General features: G+C 40.1%; 1 protein-coding gene across 2 annotated transcripts in view; it reads right to left on the reverse strand.

Moving 5' to 3' along the window:
* Positions 1-3,146: 3,146 nt before the first annotated feature.
* LOC138783425 (cytochrome c oxidase subunit 4 isoform 1, mitochondrial-like) overlaps positions 3,147-19,684 on the reverse strand; it is a 71,632-nt gene continuing 55,094 nt past the window's right edge. For both annotated transcript variants that reach the window (XM_069958122.1, XM_069958121.1), the window contains exon 5: positions 3,147-3,342. In XM_069958122.1, coding sequence (XP_069814223.1) covers positions 3,206-3,342 — 137 coding nt within the window. In that variant the 3' untranslated portion in view covers positions 3,147-3,205. The remainder of the gene's footprint in view (positions 3,343-19,684) is intronic.

The following is a 19,684-nucleotide window of genomic DNA, read 5'->3' on the forward strand; positions in this document are numbered from 1 at the left end:
TTTCTTCTCTACCTCACAAATGCAGAAGATGAAATCATCACTTGACAAGGTTTGGACAAGTGAGGAAAAAGGCTAACCGAGGGCTGATGGGTATTCAGTAGTGACTATGGGAAACTCATTATGAGTGCAAAGACAGCTGCCCAGCATGATAAGTTTGTGCTTACTCTGTACTGAATGGTCCAATTAAATAAGAAGAGGAGTCCCTGGGCTCCAACTCATCAAACACATGCTGTCACAAGCTTTAAATTACTCTACAATTCTCTGCATTTCAAGGGCAAAAGCTTTTTTTTCTATATTTGGAACTGTAATATTTACTGTTTTTGCAAGTTAATGTTCATTAGCCCGGCAGAGACTTTTTAGCATTATGTTGAATGGATGGAAGTTTCAAGCTTGTGAAACGTGGATGTGATTCATCAAGGTCCATTAATGTCAATGTGGCTGCACCAGCCATAACTCCCATTCAAATTAATGGGACACGCTGTGTAACCACTAATGGACCTCAATGGATCATCCTCATAGACTGTTTAGGATTCGTACTGTTCATGCCAAGGATGATTAATTGATGTGGCTGACAATGCAAGACAATTATTTAGTGATGTGAATACATTTTCATGTTTTAGAAATACTGTAAGGCTAATAGCGCTCAACAATTATTATTTATATTCATTAGAAGCTAGACAAAAACACATTTAGAAGCATAGGAGTCAGAAAATGTATAAAAAATAAAGCTGTGATCCATGCCTGACACAACAGTACAAAGGACCACACAGTAAGTTAAACAAGTTAAAACCACGTAGGAGACAAATACTTTCTAACATCTAATAGATTATGCATGTTTTGTTGTTTTTCATTTTGATATTTAGAAAGCACATGCCAAATATTCACTATAGACTACTTTACGATTATTACGCTCTCTAAGGGATCTTTTACACACATACTGTAGATATCTTACGGAATATCTGACAGATTATTGAAGCCAAAGCCAGGAACAGACTATAAACAGAAAATAGGTCATAAAAGAAAGACTTAGATTTCTCCGCTTTTCAAATTCATTTCTGCTTTTGGCTTTAAAAACTTGTCATATCCGCGTGTGTAAAAGAACCCTTTAAGGCCCTATTACACAAAGCAACTATCGTCCGTATTTGGCCGTTATGGACGATAATAGTCTTGTGTAATAGAAGACAACAATCAGCCAATGTCGGCTGATCATTGTCTTTCAACATGTTGAAAGTTCAACAATCTAGATAGCAAGGGCAAAAGGGCCAGCCAATAAACAAGAAAACAGTCGTTTGTCAGCTTATTGCATCTTTTGTGAGACCAATAAAATTATTGTTATCAGTTGCATATCACCTTGAGTAAACTGGACATGTGCAGCTAATAATGATGAGCTTAATGGCCACCTGGGTGATCAAGCAATTGTTTATATGGCCCAGCTGCTTGCTTAATTGAGCCATTTAGTGCCAATCACAGGGATCCGCGCCTGTTATCTGGAACCTGTTGACCAGTGTTGAATGTTGACAAGTATGAAGGCTTATGTGACAGTTTCCCTTTAATGCAATCTGTCCTGTTGCATGATTTTTCCTCCAGTCTAGATTTGTAAAGTATATATAGAAAAAGGTTTCTTTTTGCTGCTATTACACATTCAGGTATCCACTTGCCTCTCTTGCACAAAAGCTTGTCTTTATTTTACGTTGTATTATAAATTAAAATAAAATGAACAATGCCATGTTTCAGGAGGATAATTCCCCTTCCTCAGGCTGTATAAAACATCAACAACAATGCATGATGAATCTTCCTATTTAAAGGTAAGTTTGAACTGACAGATGGGAGGAGCTGATTGTGTCAGTATAAATGAATTACATCATAAAATTGGATAAAACAATGTACATGAAACAGATTAGGCTTGTCATATGCATTAAAAGATGATTAATCACATATATGCGCACACAGTAAAGTGCCAAGATTATAATCTATCCACATGGTTATTGTGGCTCATGTAATGTGATTTATCCAATCAGCAACTTGTCATGTTTTCTTAAAGGGAAACGCTTATGTGAAACATCAGTGTAAAACTCTTGACAGTCTTATAGCGATGCTTGCATAGACAGGTAATTACTAATTTTGAACAGCTGTCCAAAGTGTTCTAGAGGTGTGGGTGAAGTGCTCCCCACTTGACAGGGGAGATGGTGTTATACTGCTGGCTGCCGGGCAGTGTTTGGCACGTTACTGCAGCTGATACTGCTGGTTGGCTGAGTGGGATGTCCAGACGCTGGGAACCCCCAGCAATGGAAATCCCACTGTGAGTATGTAATTTTATTGAAAGTGACAGGTAAGGTATCCACCGCGGATTTCGCTGCGAACTTGCAAATCCACTGCAAATATGTTATGTGTAAACCCACCCGTAGTGAGATATTGCATTGCTTCCTTTCCCAGTACTCACATCGGTTCAGTTTCTTAGTAAGACTCATCGTAGCCTCAAGCCTCCTAAGTAGGGACAGTTTGCAGACCTGGAGTTCTTGCCAAAAGTCCACCAAAGGCAAAATCTGTATAGAGGTGTCTCCTGTATGGCTTGATCAATTCATACACAAAATTCTGATGTGTTTTTTATTTAGCCTAGCGGCACTAGTATCAGCCATAGGTGTGAGGTGCAGCACTCTGTTTCTTCCCTGAACCGCAAAATCTGTATAGAGTTTGTATGTTCTCCCTGTACTTGTAAGAATTCTGATGATATTAAGAAGTTGGCCAATTGTTGTCATATTATGTGTAGGGATGGTCCGAACCCTCCGAGGTTCGGGTTCGTATGAACCCGAACGCTCGACATCAGATTCTCGCTGTCTGCCCGCTCCGTGGAGCGGGTGGATACAGCAGGAGGACCGGCTGGAAAACTGGGATACAGCCTATGGCTATGGCTGTATCCCAGTTTTCCAGGCGGTCCTCCCTCTGGATCCGCCCGCTGCACGGAGCGGGCAGACAGCGGGAATCATTACCGAGAGTTCGGGTTCGTACGAACCCAAACCGAACTCGGTTCGGACCATCCCTAATTATGTGCAACTACTTTTTTCAAACTGGGCAAGAACATATGGATGAAGTAGGATGAGAAGTGGTGTTCTGTTTGGACCAGAACTAAGAATACAAAGACATCCATGTTTTCACATGTAAGTATTTTATTGTAAAATGTAGTACATGCCATCTGGTCATAATTATTTTACTTTTTCCACTCATTCTTCTCATAATCCCAGTTGGAGGAGAAGCCTGTGACAGGATTCACCCTCATGTCAATCATCCTTTTTGTTTGCATCGCTACCCATTCCTCAGAGAGAGTGTGGGGGACAGGTCCAAACACTAAAAGGAAAAATAAGCCATTAGCAAAAAGATCATGTAATTAAACATCCCTAAAGGGTACCTATTATGCTCACACAGCAGGACAGCCCTTTAAAAACTTTGGCAGGTACGTAGTTTGCGCCTAAAGTGAGTGTTGTATGGAACTGCCGGAAGCACCATAGGCTTACATAGTAAGGGCTTATTTCCACATTCCGTATTGTACGGACGCTACAGACAGGAAAGCCCCGTTCGCCTGCTTTATTACAGTGCCGTGAATATTCAAACACTTTCTCCGCTCCTGCCATGATAGTGATACATCATGCTGGACGGGTTAAGAATCCATCACAGGGCTTTCCTCTCCATAATATCCATTAAATATGGGACTTGAGAATAAGCCTTTAGTGTATTTAAGGCGTGGAATGCCACATTGTAATTGTTGCCTTTTACCAGTAGATATCATAGAGCATTATATACAAAATACAGTGTTTTTTAAAAAAAACATGTCCGCTATCATAAACCGCACCAGCCTTGTCCTCAGTTGGGGTGTGGTTTGCAGTTCTGTTCTATTAACATGAATGGAGCTGAGTTATAATACCACACAACCTAGAACAGGCATGGGAATGTTTTAGCAAGAAAGTAGCAGTTTTTTCCTCATTCTGGATAACCCCTTAATTCAAAAGCGAGAAATTTTAAGTGATACTGTCACCCTCCTTACTCTATGTGCAGTTTTCTGCATCATCCACAAGCTTAGATGCTGCACATTGAGTATATACCTATATAACACTTGTCTGTATCACTTTAACCCTATAACCTAAAGCTGATCCATAACCTAAATATTCTGTTCTGAATAAGGCCAAACAATTTTATGTGCGATCTTGCTTAATAGGAGAATGGACCTGTCTCTTTAAGATTTCCTTTTAAGCTATCCTCCATTTACATCTTTTGCTCTACACTTTTATTTGCTTTTTTGTTCTGCTGACTGAAACCCACGTCTCTTCCTTACATTTATCACGATCTCCTTCTGGACTGTTATTGTTAAATATGTTGGAAAGTTCCCCTAATTAAATGGTATAATCCACAATTTGCTCACAATTCCCTGTTATTGTACCCTGATGTCTGACGTCCAGATCTTATTTTTCCATTTGAGTATTGTCGGCAATGCTTTTCTTTCAGCAACAAAACCAGATGGTGTTTTCAACAACACTAATGAGGTGGATCAGATTTTCTCAGTGATTAGCTTAGTTGGCACATAGCAGCTTTAATACATCTAAAGAGTAGATCTACGTAACTACCAGTCATGTGCAAAAGGCTCCAGTGAAAGTGCCACCAGAACCCCTAGAACCAACATGTGGTATTGCCATGTCACTATACATTCAACCTATTTACAATATCTACAAGTTGGTATTTTACCTGCTGCTACTTGCTTTTTAGGCACTCCCTAATATATCAGTGCCACTTGCAGTAGGCACGCATGCCAGAGCTGCTCCCTGGCACCTGTAGTCTCTAGTGGGATAGTCTCTATTGTTATAATCAAAGCCTTGTGTACAATGGCCTGTTATATACACATATCTCTGAAAGTGTAACTGAACATAGTTAAAAGAACTTTCAAAAGAACCTCCAGACTAAGCAAAGCAATATTTGTCCACTTCTATCAGGGCCGAGCTGGGGCCGGCATATTTTTTTCTAAATCTCTAATTCAACATTGTAAAAGAAAGGTAGCTGTCTAACTATGTATTGTTAGTTTTGCCATTATAGTCTTATGCAGTTTTAAAGTGCATTCACTTTATAAAAGGAGATTTACTGTACTCTAAGTATTAGAAGTATTTAACTAAATTATTTCCCAGTACCATTATACATGCTCCGTATAGAGTTTCAGTTACAGTATGACTGAGAAGACGAAATTCATCCATTTGTGAACACTGTTTTAAAAGGTATTGTATATCTAGGTAAATTGTTCCTAGGATAGGTTATAAAAAACTGAAGGAAGGGACAGTATGCATGGGTAGTAAAAGAGACATATTAGCCAAGATTTACTAAAAGCGCTAATTCTTGAAGCAAATGTACCACTAGTACATCGATTTTGTAATTTTTACATGGATAGACCATAGGGATGCTGGTGCCGTGCCCGATGCCAGTGTATGGCGCCAGTCATATGGCACCGGCTGGGGTGTGAACCACTGGAGGCAGCCCACCCCCACCCCCAGTGTGACGAAATATCCTTCCCTCTGTGACACGACATTAGAATCAATATAACCGTGTCATAGAGGAGTACGCCAGTCTATCATTATACTGCTTTTCCCCCCCCCTGGAATAGACTGACGATGTACGCGGGAACTGGGCCACGGTTCAGAAAAAGGACCGCAGCACCGACATCCCTGCGCCGCGATGGCCTATGTAAGAATCACTAAAGTGATGTACCAGTGGTACATTCTCTTTAAACAGTGCAAACTGTCATCTGTTATTCACGCTCCCAGTTACTGACACTGTTAGATAGCTCTTAGGACAAGAAAATACTGTGGACCTTTCATATATCTGTCTGTGCTTCCATAATCTAGAAAAAGTTTTGTTTTTATTTTTGCACAAAAAAATCTAAGAGCCTCTACCAAGCTTCTGAAAAGCTGCAAGCTAGAATACTTCCTCTCTCTTTCCATCCTGCTTGATTGACACCTAGACGCTAAGTCCAAAGCAGGGTCAGGTATGGGAGAGGGGAGTAAAGAGGTTTTGCAGCTTGTTGCACTTCATGAGCTTAGAAAAGCCTCTTTTACTCTTCTTACCATAAAATAAAACCATTTTCTATGTTGTGGAAGCACAGACAGATATATGAAAGGTACCATGTGTTTTTCTGACCTAACACATGTCCAACAGTGTTAGCTGTTTGGAACATGCATTGCAGCTGACAGATTCCCCATGAGGTGTCCATAGACCGAACCCTCTGCCACCAACCGTGAGGGATTACTGTTGGCCAAACAATAAAAATTATCAGCAGTGCATCAGTGTGACTGATATATATGGCATATTTAAAGACCTCAGAAAATTTTATTTGTGGTGTATTGGCAGGAAGCCAGTCTGTTGTCAGAGCAGCCCTCTGCTAGGCCTCTAGTGGCTGCTTGATTAGCAATTATGTAGCAAGTTGTACCCAATAAGCACCAAGCTAATGGATCAATGCCGTACATCTGTATAAGCAATTAAGGCTAGGTTAACACTGTGTTTTCAGCATCCGTTTAACGGATCCAATTTTTGCAAAAAACTGATGCATTTGTGTGCATCCGTTTTTGATCCATTTTTCCATTGACTTCCATTATAAAAAAAAAACAAAACAGATCAAAACGGATGCGTTTTTTTTTTTTTACGCACAATAAAGTACTGTTGACACTACTTTTTTGACCGTTAAAAAAACCGGATCCGTTAACGGATGCTGAAAACACAGTGTGAACCTAGCCTTACTGCTAAAGTCCCCTAGGACAAAAAAAAAAGTTTTAAAAAAAAATCCTTCCCCTAAAAATGTAAATAATTTCCCTTTCCCATCTTTCAAATAAACAAGGGTAAAAAACAAACATAAACATGTTTGGTATCACCATGTGAGGAAAGGTCAGAACTATTAAAATGTAATGTTATCAAAATCACAGGGTTAATGGCATAAACGTGAAAAAAAAATGTAAATGTAGTTTTTTGGTTCGATCTACACAACATGTACCAATAAAAACTACAGATTAGGGCCAAAAAAAAAAAGCCCCAATACATTTCTGTAGACAGAAAATGTTAAATTTATAGAGGTTAGAAAATGGAAATGTATATTTTTTTTAAGTTTAAACATTTTCAAAGGTGATAAAAGATGACAGAAACAATACAAATTGGGTATGTTTGTAATCATAGCAACCTAAGCAATACAGATAACATTTTCAATGAATGGCATAAAAACAACAACTCCCCTCAAATTTACTAAATGCTAAATGTTTTTTAGTTTCACTTTACAGTTTTCTCTGTACATGAAAAAATAAGAGTTATGGCTTAAAATCAAATTGCAAACATTTCATTTTCCAGGGTCCCTAAGGAGTTAAGTGTTGTATTCTGACCTCTGAAAATGAATATGCTGAAAATTGCTGAAATAACTGATGCTGCATTATATTTCTCCTTCACAAAGTGTGTATAACTTTTTTGGGGGGAGCAGAGTACAAATTGTTATGAATAGTGTTGTCCAGTGTTGAAAACATTTAATTGCTTAATGCATCCTGCCAACATCAGATGCCATAAGGGTCACCTTATCCAAACCCAAGCTTCCAGTTTGCAGTGGTTTTCAGAAAAGAATTCTTTGTAGAATATTACAGAGATGAATGGCAGGGAGCAGAGAATAAAAAGAACATGCAGCATCGCAATACAAGAAGAAACCACATTACCTAGCAACCAGTTTCCGTAACCGCAGCAATCACTTATAAGTTAACATTTTGTGCTCATTTAGATGCTTAATTGCTAAGTATTTAATAGGAATTCTGTTTCAGTTATCTAACTAGCTTCATAATAATGTTCTTCTAAGTGTGGCTAAGACTACATTGCGTAGGGAAGGCAGCATGGGCAAAATATCGCCAAGTGCTCACTCCTCATCTATCAGAAATCTCCTCATATCTTGCAGAAATGTCCTGCTTAGGGCCGGACTAGGACTTAGGGCCAGTCCTGACATTTGAAAGCATACAGGCCCACTTGCTGTGCGGTGAATGTGATATATGTGTGTGTACTTGTGGGTTATGGCTGGATGAAGTTTACAGCATGTTCTGTTAGTGTGTGCTTTGGAATGCTTCATACTCGCAGGTTGGTTTCAGACTCTTTATTACACAAGGTGAATGGCTGCCATTATATATGGCTTCTCTGTTACAACTAACTAACTGCTGCAACTTCAGTATAGTTCACACATACAGTCTGAGTACTGAGACCCCTAGAGGCCAAACACACATATAAGATATTGCTACACAGCACAAATACAGAATACAAACTACTGTACACTGCAGTTGTCTAATTTTCCTCCATTTCCAATATGTGGGAACATACCCTGTAAAGTCATGGGAACAACAGAAATTAAAGACCTTCTATAGGGTTCACTATTTTGTAAAATACCCCATCAAACGTATGAGGTTTCCCATACAGAATATATTGAAAAAAATTAATCCCTAGTGGTTATTTTGCTTTTTTTTTTTTTGGGGGGGGGGGGGGGGGGGGGGGGCTGTCGGCAAGTATTCAGTGTGGCATAAGCACTACTGTTTAATAACTGTGGATGTACTGCCATGAGGAGGTCTGTGGACAAAGAGACATGGAAGTGTGTGAACATAGCCTAAAGCCTGAAGGGTACAGCACATAATATCTCTAGGGTGGAATACAACTTGCCAATGGGATGAGGTGGCGGGAGATGCAGACTGGAGGTATAGTGGAGGGGAACAGAGCTGAAATTTCCCGCTGAAGTTTTTCTCGGTACTCGAACATTGTTCAGTATACAAACAAAATCAGGGGAGATAACTGTCAGCTGAACTATTGTTGAGATGACAGTTATTGAGAACACCTGTTTACAGCGGGTGTGATTATGATGGGAATCCCCACTTCTCTACAGGGTGTTCCCCACAGCAGAGAGAAGCAGGAGTGTGTGATAAGTTTAAACAGCCGCCTGCTTCTGTCTCTCACTCTACTGTGGGGAACACACAGCGGGGATTCCCGTCATAATGGCGGGAATCAGCCGCCTTATGTATGGGAACACACAGCTCGTTTCTGGAACTGCTCGGTTCTGGACCAGCCTTCCAGAACCCATTGTGTTTGAGAAAGGAGGTAACACTGTACATGTTTTATATGGATATAAATATATTTATGTATGTATTTATGTACCATATTTATTACATGTTATTTATATTTGTTACATGTTGTTTGTAATAAAATGCCTGCTGTGGCCAAGATTATTCCAACAGTGGGAAGTTATTTCAGGTATGGTCATAGGTGGGATGGAAAGATATGGCATTATTAGGTACTGAGGGGTAGTGGGGGAAGGTTATAGTTAATGAAGTGTTGTTGAGTTTGGCTCTCCCCTGAGGGACCAGACTCTACAATACCCTGGTCATGGTCTCTGATATATCCAAATATCCAAAGTTTCTTACTGGTCTATTTTAAAATGTAAGGGTTAAATATCCTAGTAGACTAGTTTATCCCCCTCTACTACCAAAACTAGGTAATTTTTCATGGGTGCAGGTTTTGCATTTATTTTTGCTTTTTTTCAAAGAGAACACTCAATACCAAACCCTAAGCCCCCTTCAAATTCATCACCAGGTAAGGTGATAACTAATCAGTATTTTAGTTTTATGTCCTATGTTTATTTTTTCATGCGATATGATGTCATGTCATCACATGTAGTGTCATGTAATGTGATGTCATGTGATTCTTTATTATCACCAGGTAAGTTGTCATGTTATGTGATTCTTTATTATGTGACTCCAGGATTTCTATTAAAGAAAAGGGGAAAAACAATAGGCAAATAGACATTTTCTGGAGATTTTAACCTCCTATTGAGGTCTATAGGGAAAAACCCTGCAAAAGCACTGAAAAAAACAAACTTCCCTGAAAAAAAAACATCATAGGAAAAATGTCAATTTAACAGTATGTGCATTTCATATTTTACCATTGATTCTTAGCTAACATCTGGCCGTAGTTTTTTTTAAACTATAAAAAAAAGCCATATGCCAAATTTGCCGTTTTTTGTAGTTTTTTTTTTAAGGCATCACTGCTACACTTCAGATATCTATCTGCCCAATTTACTCCATTCAGGGGACTGACAGTTTTTATTAAACTATACTATTGGTTTTTTTTAATTATTATTTTGATTATTTTGTTATAAATATGACCTCCGCTGTGTACAGCTAAAAAAAAAAGATAAAACAATGTATTTTTTCATATAGTTTTAAACCGAGGGAATACTTTGTTTCATTAACTATTTTTTTCTCACCATCCACTTTAAAGACTATTGTAATCCATTTAATCTCCCTGAGACAGAAAAACAGTAGCTCATATCCCATCTCTAATGCATTCAATGGAAATCAATGAAAAGAAATAAAAATAGGTTACTGCTGTTTTGAAGCTTGCATATTAAAGGTTTTTTTTTCTAGGTTTTAGGAAATATAACCTAATTGTTGCCTAATTAAAGGGGTATTCTAGATTCTATAACTGTTTTAAGTGTTGCGGTGACTGCTATAAAAATGAAAAGAAACTAAGCTACCACAGTCTCCTTCTGTGACATCTTATGGCTCCCTTCTTGTTGCTCTTCGAGTTACTTCTGAAATGGATACTATTCTGTAGTGCCAGACTTTTTAGCCAAGCACCAACCACAGTAGCGTTCTGCCTCAGTAAGTGATTGGCTGATTGGTCTATCACTGCCGAGAGGAGTCCATCACACAAGCAGCAAGAAGACCGACAAGTGGGAAACCAGAAGACTTTAGTAAATGTGAAAAGATGTTTGTATCTGGAATACCTCACCTGCTAAAAGCTATAGGGCTTTATTTTTTCATCTACAGGGCTATGTAAGGGCTTGATTTTTTTTCAGGAACAATTCTACTTTGTAATGGCTTCTTTTAATCTACCATATTTTCCAGCGTATAAGACAACCCCTGACTTTTAAGAAGATTGTCAGGGGTTTGCCTTATACGGCGGAAAATGTTAACTGCTGCCTGACTGCAGCCCTGCTGCAGTCAGGCAGGGGTTAACTGCAGAAAAAAAAAACATTTAACTCACCTGGGGCCCAATCCTGGCATCGGCGCACCTCCCGTACCGTTCCTGGCGCAGGCAGTGTCAAGTACACTACCTGTGCCGGAGACGGAGATTGCCGAACTTCTCTGATGAGACACTCTGCTGCCCAGGAGAGGTTCGTCGATCTCTATCTCCAGCGCAGATAGTGTACGTCACACTTCCTGCGCCAGGAATGGTACGGGAGGCGCGCCGATGCTGGGAACGGGCCCAGGTGAGTTAAATGTTTTGTTTTGTTTTTTATAGTGGTCGCCCCATACGGTGGGGATGGGGCCATTTTTAAGCCGGCATATAAGACGACCCACGACTTCTAAGAAGATTTTTTGGGGTTAAAAAGTCGTCTTATACGCCAGAAAATACAGTACCATAAAATATTATTTATGAGATGAAATTGGGGTAAAAAAAAAAATTGGGGTTCCCTTGTCTGCGTAATGCACTTTATGATAAAACTGACATGATATCATTATTCCAAAGGTCAGTCTGAATACAGCAATATACATGTTTATATAGGTTTTCTAATGTTTTACTATCTTGTACAGTAATCCTTTTTTTGTAAATAATTATGATTAAAAGTGTTCTATTATGATTTATTTATTTTCTCCCCTATGGGGTGTCATGATCGCTAGTTTTTATTCGTATCAAATCTGTGCAGATGGGACATTTTTATCACTTTTATTTCTTTTTTTAAAAATCAGCAATCCTGACTGTTCACCGTGCTATACTTTAATAAATCGGACAATTGCACATGTTACGATATATAATATGTTTATTGATTTTCAAATGTTTTATTTCTACAATGGTAAAGGGGGGTGAGTTAAGCCTTTCTTGGGGGAGGATCTTTGGCATATTTTCAAAAAAACGTTTTTTTAATTACATTTTTAAAGTCCCCCTAGGAAACTATTACCAGCAGTCATTAGATTGTATAGACTGTCAATGCTATGCCATTGCAGAGCATTGATCAACGTTATCTGTGATCATCTCGGCACAATAATTGGCTGAGTGAGATGTCCAGCCAGATTAATCCCTGTCCAGATTTTACCCGGGTATAAAATGGCCTAGGCCAGAGTATACGCTGGGGTATAAAATAGCCTATGCCAGATTATACCCCTCCAGGCTAGAATATACCCAAGGTATAAAATAGCCTAGGCCAGAGTATACCCCGGGGTATAAAATAACCTAGGCCAGAGTATACCCCAGGGTATAAAATAGCCAAGGCCAAACTATACCCGGAGTGTAAAATAGCCTAGACCAAACTATACCCCGGGGTGTAACATAGCCTAGACCAAACTATACCCCAGGGTGTAAAATAGCCTAGACCAGAGTATACCCACCCAGGCCAGAATATATCCATCTAATGTCAAACCAGGCCACAGTATACCTCGGGGGATAAACTATATATCTGGGGGTGTAAAACAGCCTAGGCCATTCTATATCTCTCCGGCCATAATGTTATTACTTCACTGGTTTTCTCACGCCTGGCCAAGGCCACAGTATACCCCAGGGGATAGGTTTCCATACCTAGGGGTGTAATATAGGCTAGGCCATACTATAAGCCGGGTATAGTCTAGCCCAGGCCACAGTATACCCCGGGGGATAAACTATATATGGGGGTGTAAAACAGCCTAGGTCAGACTATATCCCTTCAAGTTATCAAGTTACTGATTTTCTTACTTCTGGCCCAGGCTACAGTACACCCCAGGGGATATATTCTATACCAGGGGTTGTAAAATAGCCTAGGCCAGAATATATCCCTCCAGGTCATAATGTTATCACTTCAGTGGTTTTCTCACTTTATCTCTAATTTGTTGAAAAGTTTGCAGTTTTTTTTGTTTTTTTTTATCATACTTGGACACACAGCTGCTTTCTCTTGTTGGGAAATACAATACAGTGCTTACACTGAACTGAGCAAAATTTTACGGTTGTTGCGCAAAAATTATCATTAGACGCAAGTGAGTTCACACAGCTTGCAAAATTTATTGTACAATTTATGCCAAAGGCTGGGTTCACACTGCGTTTTTTGCAGTCTGTTTTTTATCCTTTTTTGCAACAAAATTGGATTGAAAAACGGATCAAAGCGCATTTTTTGTGTACCCAAAAATGCGGTCAACCACGTTATTTGTGTACACTAAAAAAAGGATGCATTTTTATCAGTTTTTTTATTATGGAAGTTAATGGAAAAACTGATCAAAATAGAGGCACACAAACGCTTCCTTTTTTTTCATCCATTTTGCAAAAAACTTGCATACATTGAAAAAAGGTGCAGGCTTTGAAAACTGATGTAAATAGCTCAAAAACCTAAGTCTTGGACAGGTATTTATGAAGTGCAGAAAATCTCCTTATTAGCCCCAAAAAAAAAAAAATGTCCCCTGTGGGGGAGATTTATCAAACATGGTGTAAAGTGAAACTGGCTCAGTTGCCCCTAGCAACCAATCAGATTCCACTTTTCATTCCTCACAGACTCTTTGGAAAATGAAAGGTGAATTGGTTGCTGGGGCAATTAGCCAGCTTCACTTAACACCATGTTTGATAAATCCCCCCCTATGTGTTTAGATTTTTAAGATTTACATCAATAGGTTGTCACTTAACTCAGCAGACAAAGCCGAAGCCCCAATAAAATATGGAAAAATTAAGTAATTCTTGTGTATATCACTCAATGCTACTGATTTCATGGGGGTATAAAATAGCCTGAGAAAATATGAAATGGCCTAGGCCGAAATATACCCCGGGGTATAAAATAGCCTAGTTCAAAATATACCTGGGGTATAATCTAGCCTAGGCCATTTTAACCCTGGGTAAAGTCTGGACTGGGGGTATACTCTGGCCTTTTACACTGGGAACCCCAAAAGCAAGCCGGATCCTGGAGCAGGTACAGTATATGCTCCGTCCTGTGGGGGGGGTTAATGGTACGGTCTCCTTACATACTCGCAGTGGAATGTCTAGCCTGCTGCCACTATGTCTTCCATACAAACTACAGGCCAGGGATCCGCAGCGGATTTTGCTGCAAATTCACAGTGAGAAATCCGCTGCGGATCAACCCTGTGTGTTTGTAGCCTTAGGGTACCTTCACACGCACCGTATCCACTGCGGATTTTTTGCGAACTCGTAGTGTAAAATCCGCTGCGGATAGGTACATGTGAAAAGGAAATATGAAATTGAGAAGGACTTGACCAAGATTTTTGGTAGGAAATTAACAAGGAATTGAGAATTCTTCTTTGTTAGTTCTTCGTTGTGAACATACCCTAAAGTTGGCCTTATATCAGTGTTTCTCAACTCCAGTCCTCAAGACCCACCAACCGGTCATGTTTTGAGGATTTTAAAGGTGATATAATTATAGTCGGTGCAGCAGTAACGGCCACAGCTGTTCGTTGTAACTGCCATAGCTTTTTTTTGTATGGGATATCCGCAAAACATGACCTGTTGGTGGGTCTTGAGGACTGGAGTTGAGAAACACTGCCTTATATGGTTTATATTCAGACATTGAAACCTGTCTTGGCCTTGTCCTACTTTATATTCTACAGCACAGACCTAATAGCTTGCTATAACAAATCAGTGTAGATGACATGTGACAGTCAAATTGTCTATCTCACAGATGCTTCTCTAAACAGAATACATTTTCAATATCTGGTTGAATACTAATGGCAACATTCATTGAAAGCAAGAATATATCTTTAAAATTGAAATTGAAACATAAAGTATTAAGTATATTATAAAGTAGTGCAACTTTTAATTATGCAATATTAGGCTGGGTTCACACTACGTATATTTGAGGCTGTATATTTGAGGCTGTATAGAAACCAAAAGAAGGAGTGGATTGAAAACACAGAAAGGCTCTGTTCACACAATGTTGAAACTGAGTGGATGGCCATCATATAACGGTAAATAACTGATATTATTTCAATATAACAGCCGTTGTTTCAAAATAACAGCAAATATTTGCCATTATGTGGCGGCCATCCACTCAATTACAACATTATGTGAACAGATCCTTTCTGTGTTTTCAATCCACTCCTTGTTTTGGTTGCTATACAGCCTCAAATATACAGCCTCAAATATATGTAGTGTGAACCCAGCTTTAAGCTTTATTTGCATGGAACCAGAAAATACCTTTAGGGTACAAACTCACTGGTCGGACCCGCTGCGGATCCCTGCCCTGCATAGTCTATGGGCATAAAAACTCGCAGCAGGATGTACATCCCACTGCGAGTTTGTCCATAGCCCGCCCTATTAACCCCCCTGCTGCCGGAGCGTTTACATCACCTGGTCCCCGCTCTGGCTTGCTTCGGGGCTCCGATTGTCTTCACGTCCTGCTCAGCCAATCAGTGCACTGCGGCGGCGCAGTGCACTGATTAGCTGAGCAGGACGTGCCAGGAACCCCTAAAGCAAGCCGGAGCATGAAAAAGGTGAAGTGTAGGGGGTTAACGGGGCGGGCTGCGGACAAACTCACAGCGGAATGTACATTCTGTTGCAGCGTATCCGCCCAGTGAGTTTGTACCCTTAGCATCAGCATGGTACAAATAAACATACATAATACATTTTCCAGTCTGGAAAGCATGAAAGGTTTTCTATAGGAATTTGCTACTGCTCTGGACAGTTCCTGACATGGACAGAGGCGACAGCAGAGAGCACTGTGTCAGACTGGAGAGAACACACCACTTGTTGAAGGACCTACAGCAGCTGATAAGTACTGGAAGACATGAGTGTTTTTTTATAGAAATAAATTACAAATCTCTGGCACTTTCTGGTCCCAATAGATTTGAAAAAAAAAAAATTGGGGGGTGAATTACCCCTTTAAGCTAAGGTGAAGACTGCACAGGAAAGACACCAAAAGAAGAGGATTATTTCATATACATTTCTCAGCTTTGGCAGTTGTAGAGGAAATTCGTTGAAGGAAAAATCTGGTTGTCAGGCATTAGTCTTTCATCAGTGAAGAGGTGGTTTCTTGTGCAACACAAACCCTGAACACCAGCCCTTTTTATCTCTGCTGACAGTTTAACTGACACAAAGCGGCATGCTTTTACAAGTATAATGTGTAATTCATAGAAAAGGTCCTATTAAATTATCATCTCTAGAACGCAAAAGCAAAACCCGGCTATTCAGGCCCCCTCGGCTGACCGCACTGCAGTAAACATGAATACGATAACTGAGAAACAGCAGACTGATGATGAATTAGACAGCGATTACAAAACAGGGAGATTACAAGCAGGCAAACATACTAAAGGATTAGTGTGTGCTCTAATAAACATACAAAATGGGTGTGTGTGTGTGTCTGTGTGTGTGTGTATGTGTAGACTTTCCATATAATTCACCCGACAATATCATACTGAAGACTTGCTCTAAAGTTACTGATAATGCTATGATTTAATCATCTAGTGCACTAGAGGATAGGGGAAGCAAAATAACCGAGGACAGTGTACACATATATTCCCGCAGGACCAGAGGCTTCAATTGTATGTTTATATAAGTGCCCCATGACGATTGAAATATTGTAAAAATGTTATGGCACTGTCCTGTCATGGTCACTGACTGGCTGAGAAGCATGTCATTGCAGAGACGGGTGTAGAGGCTTCCACAGCGGCTCCTGACAGCAGGGAAAAGCTAGGACAAGCAGGACAAGGGAGGCTGGAGGGCAAAAGCAGGAGGGGTGGCTGAGCTGGGAGGTGGAAGAAGGAGTGCCATAGTCTCCAGGAACAGTACCCACTGTGGCCTTGTGGCATCATGCATCTCCAGCAGCCACCGAGACCCCCCAGACTGACCCCCCCTTCTTCCCTGGTAATTAGCGTCCTCTGGATGACACTGGCATAAAGAAGCCTGTGTCATCCCCAGTGGGTCCCGACTGTCAGTGATAGCTGGGGTGCACCACAACTGCCAGCACTGGAGCAATAATCCGGTGCTGACAGTTAACTATATAAATGCTGCGGTCAGGGCTGAAGAGAGAGAATTCTCCCTGTACAGAGGGAGAATTCTCCCTCTGTTCACAATTCTGGCTCTGAGATATGATCGCAGAGTCCCGATGGTAGCCATGGACACCAGAGGACTTAGGCTGCCTATGTAGGCCAACGGGGACAGAGGGGTAGGGTATCCTGGCTGTTTACAGAGGCTACAGAGGAGGGGTGTCCTGGCTGCCTACAGGAAAAGAGGGGAGGGGTATCCTGGCTGTTTAAAGAGGCTACAGAGGAGGGGGTGTTCTGGCAGCTTACAGAGGCTTACAGGAAGAGAGGGGAGGGCTGTCAGAGTGCACTGTGACAATCTCTGCCCCCTTTACCCTCTATATATCAGTCATGCCATTGAGAATTATTTCAATTAATTAAGTGGCCAGACTGTTCATGCATCCATTTAAATACATTGTTATCTCCTATCTATCTATCTTCAAAACAGAAACCCTTTCTCATAGCAGTAATATTCCATATATGCGTACATTCTGCAAATGTACAGCATGCAAAGGGTTAATCTGTGTAGTTTACACTGCTTTAATGAGAGGGCACTCTGCCACTAGGCATACCTAAAACAATGCAACATTTTCATGGTTATTTGTGCCAAGGTATTTGCTTTGTTCTCCGATACAATTGGCCTCTCTTTTTCTTCACAGAACCTGCATCACACTTACATCAGAGTAAGCTGTTTTGTAAATCTTTCTTATGTTTTGTGTGGTAATTGAAATCAAGGCTTTTGGCAATGCTATGCAGGTATTCCCATGGTGCCAGCACTTATGTCAGCCCAGCCGTTCCTTTGAGACTCCATGGGAAAACTGACCAAACTGCTTTACTTGGCATGAGAAGGAGCGAATGAGAATCTCTGACAGAAAAACAAGCCAGCTTGGTATGCATAGTATTATGTATACAGTAGAAACATCCCTCCCCTGATGTGGAATGCAGGCTATAGCGGCTGATGGATGAGATTTATAAGATGGTTGCAATAGAAGGTGTTTTCTCATACTTTTGTTGTCGTTTAAACTACACACACTATTTATTATTAATTGTATAACTATTATCATTATTTTTCCCAGCTGTTCTGGCAACAATCCTAGTAAATCCACAGCATGTTAGCAAAATATTAACTTTCCTGAAATGGCTGGCAAATTGAACTCATTCTTTATATGGGATCGTTATTGGTGCGTATAGATTTTTTTTCTTCTTTGGTTTGAAACAGTTTACATTGACAGAAGAAAAGCAAGTGAGGAAAACAGCATCATTATTATCTCACAGAAACTGTTCTACCTCTGTAAAGACTTCCAAGTCCCCACTGTCTGGATGTAAACAGACTATTATGCCAAGTAGAGGAGAGAGCTATCTGCTTCTGTCTTATAATGCCTGAATGATGCATGCATGAGGCCAAACAGACCCCAGGAGGATTATATCCCCACAGCCACCCCTTATAACAACAAAAATCTTCTCATAGCATCTCACTATATATGAATAAAATCTAGGCTAAAACATGCATACCCCATCACTAGGGAGGTATAAGATACACTGATCAGTCATAACATTTAAATGGGTACTCTGGTCCTTTAATTTTTTTTTTAAGTATATATTGCTATCCTTAAAAACAACATGATAAATACTATACAATATTTTATGACTGAGACTGAGCCAGTGATTGGCTGGGCGGGCTGTCACTGCTGAGTCAGTCTCGAGGGTTGTGGCGTTCAGTGGGGGACCCGAAGATGCCATAGGAGGACCCCGGGGTGAGTAAAAATAGGCTGGTAATTATTTTGTATACACCTTCCTAATATTATGTAGGTTCCCCTAAAAACTGTTCTGAACCATCTGGACATGGATTCTGAAGGTGTCCTTTTATTATCTGGCACCAAAACACATCCTTTAAACTTTGTGTGTCAGCTGCAATTCAGGGTTTAGGCTATGTTCACACTACGTAAAAAACATAGCCGTATTTCATATCAACGGCCGTAATTGCGCAAACAACGGCCGTTGATATGAAATACGGCCGTGTTTTTTACATAGTGTGAACCCGGCCTTACACTTGATACTATTAGATAGCTTTTAGCACAAGGAAATATGTGATACCTTTCATCTATCTATCTGTGCTTCTTTAACATAGAAAAGGCTTTTATTTTCCTATAGATCCTGAAGTACAAGTGCTGAGTTCTATATTATGTCCCCACCTGCTCCCATCTCTATCCCTGCTTGATTGTCAGTAAACTGGAAGCTGAGCCCTGATTGACAAAGGGATACTTCAGTGAAAAAAAACTTTCTTTCAAATCATCTGCTTTCAGAAAGTTTATAGATTTGTAATTTACTTTTATTTAACCCTTTGAGGACCAGGCCCAAAATGACCCAGTGGACCGCGCAAATTTTGATCTTAGTGCTTTCGTTTTTCCCTCCTCCCCTTCTAAGAGCTCCAGCACTCTCAGTTTTCTATCTACAAGCCATGTAAGTGCTTGTTTTTTTCAGGAATAGTTGTACTGTGTAATGGCGTCATTCATTTTACCATAACATGTATGATGGAATTCCAAATATATTATTTATGAAGATATAAATAGGTGAAATCGTAAATAAGAATGCAATATGGTAACGTTTGGGGGGGTTCCTGTGTCTACGTAATGCACTATATGGTAACAGCGACATGACACTATTATTCTATA

This window comes from Dendropsophus ebraccatus, chromosome 2, assembly GCF_027789765.1.
Source record: "Dendropsophus ebraccatus isolate aDenEbr1 chromosome 2, aDenEbr1.pat, whole genome shotgun sequence".
Lineage (NCBI taxonomy): Eukaryota > Metazoa > Chordata > Amphibia > Anura > Hylidae > Dendropsophus > Dendropsophus ebraccatus.